The following is an 8,960-nucleotide window of genomic DNA, read 5'->3' as shown; positions in this document are numbered from 1 at the left end:
CGGCAGGCGGCCCGGAAGGGCGAGCCGTGCTTTGGGCTTCGCGGGATGTAACAGAACGTAACTGTCGTGGTGTCTTTAACTCGCCTCTGTTCTCCCCGTCGTGTTGAAAACCTCAAAGGAAAATCCGCGATCCCCGAGCCAACTTCGAGCAGTCCGTCCGTGTGCTGAAGCACGCCAAGGAGGTGCAGCCCCGTGTCATTTCCAAAACATCCCTCATGCTGGGGCTGGGCGAGACAGATGAGCAGGTGTTTTCAACGATGAAGTGTGAGTTTTCTTACGTTTTCTTTGCTATTCATTTCTAAGAGGAGAAAAGTTCCCGGTGGTTAGTGCACAGAAGGCATTTTTCACAAGATACTTGTACATCCTGCGACGTTGCTCCCATATCCAGCTGAAGGATTGTCTACCTGTACTTTATCCCGTGTATAACAACCGTATTTAGAAGGCAGTGGTACAGCCTTGTTTTTCTGCAGCTGTGCCGTATCAGTTCCTGCCCAACCTTCCCCATCCTTCCTGCCCAGCATTTCATACAGAAGTGTGAAGTTCAGCCTCAGGGCTGTTTGCATGTCATGGATGTCTTTGGAGCCATCCAGTTACTCTAATCTTATTCCTCTCCCTTCCTCTGTTTAGAAGCTGAAGAACATGTAAATGTGCTGCTATTAAACCCATTTATTACAGAACCATATTAGTCTAATCAGAGGTTTCAAGGTAATAGTGAGTGCAAATGCTGTAAACAAAACATTATATTTTCTTTTTATTTGGCTTGGGGGCAAGCAGTCCACATAGCCAGGAAATATATAGAGGTATTCATGCAAAATCTGATCCCTCAGACATCTCTGTTCAGAGTGCCCTTCTAGCCACAGCAAGCATTGCCCTGCAGGCTAGCTGACTGCTGGGTGCCTGGATTACTGTCAATAAGCAGACAACCTGAACTCATTTGTTGCATCTTGATTCTAGTAAATATCCATCTTGCAAGTTTTTGCAGGCATTAAAGCTAACATCTACCCTTCAGTGTGTAAAGCTGGCTAAAGGTGTTGGCAACTTCCCTTGGATTTATTTCTCTTCATAAAAGTGCTGGTAACTTCAGCATGAAGGCTTTGAACCAGTGGAGAAGTGCCAAGTGCATGCATCCATTTCCCTCAGGTGAAGGCTTTGACCTAAAGATGCAGTGAAAAGCAGCAAAACAAAAAAGAGCATGTTGTCTCTGCAGTGAGACAAGTGACTGCAGTGCAGTGGTATTCTTTCCAGCTCTGAACTAGAGCAGGTCATGCAGCAGCTTGGATCTCAGAACGAGGTGCATTGCTGCTGCTTGTGGAGGTTGCAGGCTCTGTTCAGGGAGAGCAGAATGTACCCCCTGCAGGGTGCTGTGGGGTGAGCCTGGTTCAGCCTTGCACGTGGGGTGTTAGCCACTTGCTGACAATCCCTCGTGATGCTTTTGCCACTAACAAGGACGTTTATTTTTACAGTGTTGCGTGAAGCAGGTGTGGATTGTTTGACTCTAGGACAATACATGCAACCAACAAAACGTCACCTAAAGGTAAATATGCCTTTAATTTACAGACAGAATTATGGTCTTGTGTACCTTGCAGTAAATTCTTCTTTCTAAAGTGAGGCTTGATTTGCATCCTTCCCTTAACTGTGGAGGTTGGGAAAAATTTCCTTCCTTGTCTAACTTTATTCCCATCTGTTATGGACTCCTTGCTAGAAATGGCCCCAGCTACAATCCTTCCATCTTCTGCAGACTTTCCATTGCTACTATTAGCTGGGCAGACAGCTGGAGCTGAGGCATGATTCTGCAAAACAAGTTTCCCTGTATGCCTCAAACAGAATGGCTCAAGTCAGCTCTTCTTCGCTGATCAGTAGGCTGGCCCTTAATGGTGCCATTTCAGCTGCAGAAATTACCATTTCTTCCTTCTACAACCTGTCCAGAGCTTGAGTCTCTGTTCTGTTACTCTGTTTCACTGAAATAACTTGCTAATAAGGAGATCTGTAGGACTACTATGCTTTTTATTTTTACTAACTTGGACAAAAAAGGTTTGTGCAAAAGGACTGTTTGAAAACAGAGCTAAGAAAATGAACGAAGCAACAACTTTTCAGCTATATCTGTTTTGGAATGTAATGTTTTGAATTGAGATTTAATTGTTTCATTTTGCCATATGCTGTCTATTTTTATTTCCTTTACGCTAAGGCCTGATCAGAATGAATTCTTTTCACTCAGGTTGAGGAGTATGTAACACCTGAAAAATTCAAATACTGGGAAAAAGTAGGAAATGATCTTGGATTCCATTACACAGCTAGCGGGCCTCTAGTGCGTTCCTCCTATAAAGCAGGTACATTACTAAGCAGTATGAAATTATTTAGGATGTGATATTTTATATAATCAAGCTAAAACTGTGAGGTAATAGGCAAAAAACTCACCTTTTCTCAAGAGCAAATTATCTAGTCATGCTTTCTTTTTTACTGTTTACATTTACATTTTTTGTAGTTCATCTATAGCATGTATTTGTGCAATTCTTGGGTGGCTTGTCACCTTAAATAAGCTGATTTTTTTGCCAAAGCAAGCTTGTGCTATACTTAATGCACAAGGCAGGATTCATATATAGGGTACACAGCCTTCCGTTTTTCCATTACAATCTGCTGCTTGAACACTTGAGGCTTTAATGGAGCCAGTTGTTGCTTGTGATGCAATTTTGATGTTGAAGGCAGAATTTATTTACAGTGCCCTAGAAATAATTAGCCACACTTAAGGCAGTGCTTTTTCTGACAAAGCAGTGTGTGTTAAGTAGCAGCTGATCTTAGTGGGACTGCCGTATAGGTGCAACATTCTGCTTTTTCCTAAGGAGAGAGCACAGAAGGGTGGTTTGGGGCACCTTGCTTCTCAGGCTATTTGAAGCAGGATTTATAGTGGGTTTCATTACAAGTTGCTGCTACTTCATAAAATAGGAATTAATTTTTAATTAAATCAATTCACCTCGACCTGATTGAAAACACAAAGCAGCAGAGCTTTTTCATAGCTCTGAACATGAAGAAAATTCAGATTTTGAGGGGATGGATGGTATTGCTTGTTGGATTTGGCTTTTTACACATCCTGGCTGTTTGTATTGAAAATGCAGTTGTGTAGAACTGAATTGCTATAGAATATTGGTAAGCCCTAATACAAAATACAATAGGAATGCACATTGTTTTGCTTCATGTCCTGGAAACACCTAGAAATGACTTCTGGTGCTTTTTTGCCTTTTGATTAGGTGAATTCTTCTTGAAGAACTTGGTGGAAAAAAGAAAGACGAAAGTCATCTGAAAATGAGAGTGAACCTATTTAAAGCAGCCAGTTCTAAGGATCCTTTTTCAGCACATAATTATACCCAGTTCCAGAAATACAGAAGACCAGATGGTGGAGGCACGAATAAACTTACTATCTTTCCAGAACATTTTACTCTTACCAAAACACTTACTGTTATTGTACCTAACTCCTGGCAATGCTACAACTGTGTAGTCCTTCCAGCATTAAGTAGTAAATCAGAAGACAGAATTGGTTTTGAAAGAGCAAAAGCAACTGAGGTAAGCTGAAATCAGAGGTTTAAGTAAACAGATGTGATGCTACCATCAATGTTGCTGCAATTAGGTACTGCTTAAGATGCCAATAATAGGTATTTTGAAAGGCAGTGAGATCTTGCTGTGTCTTACCATTACCATGTAACACAAGCTTGCAGGCATTGTGGGAAATAAAGGAATTACAAAAAAGCATCCATGACGAAGGACCACATTAGGATTATTTTGAACCACACCAGAGAATTACTGTTAATACTTGTTCAAGACATGTCTTTTGCCTGCATCTTAAGAAAATTAACTGTGCCATTCTGAGAGCTAATGCTTTGCAGGTGTCTCAAAGGACGAGTGTCAATAAGGTGATGAGGTGAAGAAAACAAGATAGTTAACTTTGTATAGATATCAATTTAAAACATTAGGAAATTCATGGTTGCCATAGCAGCAGAGAGGGAGCCACCTTTAGCTTGGGTACGTACGTGACTGTTACCCCTCTGCTTTGTACTGATGCTGCTTCAGCACTGGGTGTCCAGATTTGTGCATATCCTGTACTGTAATTCTGCTCTGTTGTTGCCTGGGGATTAAAGTTCTGTACTCCACCTAAGGGTGTGGAGATGGCATTCAGGCTGGGTGCCTGCCCCAGGAGGTTTGATCTGAGTATTTACTCTTCTGCATTCAGATTTAACTGCACTGTGGCTAAAATGTAAAGTCTGTTACGTACTGTACTAAGCTCAGGTAGAAATAAAAGTGTGGCATATGGTACAGTAGCAGCTGTACATTTCTGTCTTTTCAGTCATGGTAGCCTCTCCCTAATCATTCTCAGCTGTGTGTTCTGAACAGTAGATAAGAATTCTTAAAACTGGCTGAAACTTTTATTTTTATGAAGTTGTTGGGAAATATTCCAAGAATTTGTTGTCTAGTTATAAACTCTTCTCATTCCAGTAATCCTGGAGCTGGCTGTAGTACTTATGTACACTTTCGTAGTCTATAGAAAGGAAAGAGGACCCTCCCACCACACCACGCTTTGCAAGATGTTAGCATGACAGCTAATCAGCAAGTGGAATCTTGGTATTGTCACAGACAGCAAAAGTCAAACTGCCACCGAGGCCAGTGTTGCATAATTGGTACTTCACAAAATAAAGCACTAAGTATAGCAATACTAAGGCATTATGAAGACAAATTAGCTTTAAACTAAAAAGGAATATATTTAATTAAATAGTATAATGGTAGTGTAAATTAGGGAGAGATTGTATGTTCTTTATGGCTCAGGCTTTATGCCTATACCTTGAAAAGGTGAAAATTTTAAAGTTTTTAAAGTTATCAATAAGACTGCAAAGTAATCTTGAAAAAGAGCAGAAAATCTTGAAAGAGAGCACCTCCCTTCAGCTGAAACACCACATAGCAGAGCAGCAGAAGGTTGGCACTACAGCAAGGAGTCTGAATACTGCTCTGCTAGAGCAGGCCAGGTGAGGTGCAGCACTAACCTGCTGATACCCACACATGTAATGACTGCCAGCTTCTATTAGAGGCCCTCCTATAAATAATGGGCTTTGATAGAGCAGGTTTAGGAAGCTATTATTGTAGCTTTTGCCAAGTTACTGTTTTCAGTATAATCGACACCAGAAAAATGAAGAAAAATTCTGAGCCATACAGCAATTTTAAAACTGCTAAGAGGACACTGCACAATGATCATCTATGACTTTTTTTTCTTGTTGAGACAAATGTTTCTATAAAACAGTCTAACATTATTTCATATGGTAAGTTTTTGGTCTTTTTTACAGACTGCTGCTGGGTGGATCAGAAGATGATCTCAGGCTTTACACAGCTGTCCGACAGCAGGCCCCCAGTTACACAACCTCTATAAACTATTTCCTAGTCACATGCTTTGTATGGCTTCTAGGGAAAGCAGTCATATTTTGGCTTCATAGATGCATTTTTGTTTCATTTCTGAGAGTCTTTGAGGACCTCTGACAATTTGTACAACACAGATGACAAGTTTTAAAGTTCTTTTTCTAGCTGAAAAAACTACTTTTCCAACTATCTTTCATCCCTATTCCCATTTTTTCCCCTATAACTTTATATTAAAGGTACCAAATACTCTGAGGTTATGGCTATAGATTCAGCACATGACTTCTCTAATCTTGTTTCTGAAGAGATTTCACATTTAATATTTGTGAAGCACTTAATTCTGTCTGCACTTCTTATAGTACTGTACGCCTGCTTTGTCAGTTTCTGTTGCACTCAAGAAAACAGTTCTGGGAATAGGATCTCAAGTCAACGTGTTCTTTAAGAGAGTGACCTTTTTTAAAGCATCATTATACCAACCGACAACATACAAAGCATAATTAAACATTACACAGCCAACTGGAGATTTGCTGCACCATCCAATGACTTACAGAAGTGTTAAGTTAAAAAAGAAGGCATTCATTTAAGAATAGATTTGTTTTCCATCTGATCAGTGAATAATAGGAGAGTAGGGGTGTCCCCTTTTTTCACTACATGGGAAGTTATTAAAGATGACATTCAACCTCTGCTAGCAATTCTCAGCTTGAATTGAGGAAAAAAAAAAAAGCAGGTAATGAAGACCTATGCCAGTATCCCTAGAGCAATTATAGATAACACATTATTATTTCCTGTACTGACACTTCATTTTGAATTTCAGATGTTGAGCATTATAGCATACTATAAACTCTATGTCACCCCCAACAAAGCTTCAAGGGATGAAGAGAGGTATAAACTTACTAGCCATCATGAGAGATCCAACTGCTCTTACACTGCTCTTTAGTAAAAAAAAAAAAAGTAGTTCCCTCTATTCAGCTGCAGTGCTCTTGGCCATCCTCATTCCAGGAACAGTTTTGTCTGAATTAAGAGTTTAACATCCATACAAAGAAGTAAAAAGAGTACATCATGTCTGGCACTTGGATTTAGTACTGTACATCTTGAGTGAGACAATTTATGCAGCCCATATGCTACTCATAGGCTTGTATTAAACTGTACTGCTTCAGCTGCTGTATTCACACTTTTGCAACGAAAAATGGTGTTACAGTGGGATTGCATTTTATTAAGAAACATTAAAAAAATTAGAGCACAGGAATCCGTTATTCATATTACACAATTCTCATCAAGAATTACATTCTGTAAGATCCCATAGACACAAACCCAATAGCACTAAACCCCATCTCTTTCATGCTTTTTTCGTGAGCACAAGCCTTCAAGAAACAGGAATACAAGTCATCTCCAGCACTATTTCCCTGGCAACTGTACTCTGAAGAAGATGAGCGGTGATTTTGGCCTGTGGTGAGGTTCTTCTGCATGTATGCAAGATGAGCCCTGAAACAGTTCTACCCTAATTATAGTTCAGGGCAAGAGTACTACTCGTTAGCACCCTCTCAATCCCAAAGGAGACGTTACCAGCTTGCTCTCTCTGGTTCTGCTGGGGTAGTGCAGAAAGATGTCTGCCTGTATACACCAGATGATCCAGCATTCTGGAGTTTGAGTACTCACATTTGCCACACCTGTATCAGAGGGCAGTCTTTGCTCTAGGTGTTGTATGAAAGCAGCAATAATGACTTGGGAAGAGGAGACACCACTATGGAAGGTAAGTTTAAGGCTCTATAATTCCCATTCATTTTGATAAGCTTCCAATATGTTCCTCACATAAGAATCCCGTGTGTGACACAGCAAAAAAAACAAAACAACTTCAGGCATGCTTGCCCAGAGTGATGTAGAAGCCATTGAGGTGCATCATCTGAAAGCATTCAGCTCCAAAGTACACTTAGTACAGCCAAACAATTAACACTACCTTGTATTGCCTCTGCAAATTGTTACACGTCCCTCAAATCTTCAAAGATCCATCCTCAACCTTACATGGTACCTGCATTTCCATAGTAAGTAGTGACAGTAACAGTCCTTATTACCAAGACATTGATCTTGTGCTCTCAGTACAACCACTGACATAGCATACTTGAAGGCACAGCTGTTGTACACATTCAGAAAGTAGTCTGTGATTGCTTACAAGATTCTATTATTGAACTAAGACTTCCATGCCTTCTAGTTCAAATCCTCTGTGATCATCTTCCCTTTCTAACACTTTCTCCATTTCACAACCCCATGCAACAAGCCAAACACAGAGTCTATAATCAAGGACTTTAATAGCACTGGCCAATTTAAAATAATAAAAACAAGTAGAAAGAAAGTAATAATAAAGGCAAAAGTATCATGATAATAGAGGAACTATTAATTCCTGCTAATGAAATGAGGTAGCAAGCTGACTATGTACGGGGCTGAATTTTTTTCTTTTTAAAATTTTCTGAACAGCAGAGAATAATTCTTGCAGATTCATTAAGATACTGCTTTTATTCATAAGATATAAGCAGAAAGGACAGTAGAAAAAGCATTAGCTTTGAAGCTAACATTTGCTTTCTACTTGGACTGACACTGAATTAAGGTATGTCTGCTCAAATTCTGTGTTTGAACAAGCAGCAGGCAGAATGCTCTTCTGCTGAAGGAAAGTTGTATTGTGATAATTTATGAAAATCATGCCCCAAGAATCTGATCAAATCAGTAATTTATGTGCTGCACATGGAATGTAGGCAAGAACCAATAATCAGGAACAAGATTAGCCAGTGGATTGGTTTATAGCTACTACTCCACTGCCAACAAGTATGTGACAGACATCTGCAGAAGCCACCTGGCACCCAACAGATGCAGTTCAGACTGCATCAACGCTCGCTGATCCCAGTCAGGATCAGGGCAGTATAGTTGCAGTCAGCTCTGTTTTAGGTCTCAACCCAGAACTACCAAAATTCACATAGAACTCATCTTTTGACTCCACTACCAGTTAAAACAGGCATGTAAGGGGAAAGAATTACCCCAAATGACAATATAAAAAAGTGAGACCAACTGAGTTCCTGATCACTGTCTATAACTGGACTAAAGTAAAATAGATGTTCCATTTCTTTTGTGCTCATATCGCTTGAGCATTTACACTTAAAGTGCAGTGTAGGAACACTTCTGGAAGCAGAAGTTTGTAGCTTGAGCGTAACTTTTCCTCTTAAAGATTGATTCATTATTAAAAACAGGTTTGTACCATCCTCAGTAACCAAAATTGCTAGAAAAATAGAGATTTGAAAAATACGCTGAGTTCACGTGTATCAGGTACTGTTTTCTAGTGTAAAATCGGTTTGTAGTTTATGAAAAATATCCTTCCTTAAAAAAAAACAAAAACAAAAACATAGGGTTACAGTTATTATCACTAAGAAGGTGACAGAATTCCTTCGGTACCTATTAAACATTATACTCTGGGCTTTTTGACAGGTGGGTCCTGCAGGCTGAACTTCGGAATTTCACAAGAAGAAGCAAAAGGGATTCTTTTGGCTGACACCTTCTTCCCAATTGTTTCAATCTGAAGGGGGGAAAAA

General features: G+C 39.8%; 2 protein-coding genes across 3 annotated transcripts in view; one reads left to right on the top strand and one right to left on the bottom strand.

Annotated features, from left to right (window-relative positions):
* LIAS (lipoic acid synthetase) overlaps positions 1-6,323 on the top strand; it is a 12,498-nt gene extending 6,175 nt beyond the window's left edge. Inside the window, exons 8-11 of one of the 2 annotated variants that reach the window (XM_031553153.1) lie at positions 119-264; positions 1,464-1,534; positions 2,216-2,327; positions 3,243-6,323. In XM_031553153.1, the coding sequence (XP_031409013.1) occupies positions 119-264; positions 1,464-1,534; positions 2,216-2,327; positions 3,243-3,295 (382 nt within the window). In that variant the 3' untranslated portion in view covers positions 3,296-6,323. The remainder of the gene's footprint in view (positions 1-118; positions 265-1,463; positions 1,535-2,215; positions 2,328-3,242) is intronic. The other variant, XM_031553154.1, reaches the window with a different exon arrangement.
* Positions 6,324-6,575: 252 nt separating this feature from the next.
* The window catches only part of UGDH (UDP-glucose 6-dehydrogenase), a 15,722-nt gene continuing 13,337 nt past the window's right edge, over positions 6,576-8,960 (bottom strand). The window contains exon 11 of the mRNA XM_010710275.3: positions 6,576-8,944. Within this exon, the coding sequence (XP_010708577.1) occupies positions 8,834-8,944 (111 nt within the window). The 3' untranslated portion in view covers positions 6,576-8,833. The remainder of the gene's footprint in view (positions 8,945-8,960) is intronic.

The sequence above is a fragment of the Meleagris gallopavo genome, chromosome 4 (genome assembly GCF_000146605.3).
Source record: "Meleagris gallopavo isolate NT-WF06-2002-E0010 breed Aviagen turkey brand Nicholas breeding stock chromosome 4, Turkey_5.1, whole genome shotgun sequence".
Classification (NCBI taxonomy): domain Eukaryota; kingdom Metazoa; phylum Chordata; class Aves; order Galliformes; family Phasianidae; genus Meleagris; species Meleagris gallopavo.
This window is presented reverse-complemented; position numbering and strand designations above follow the sequence as displayed.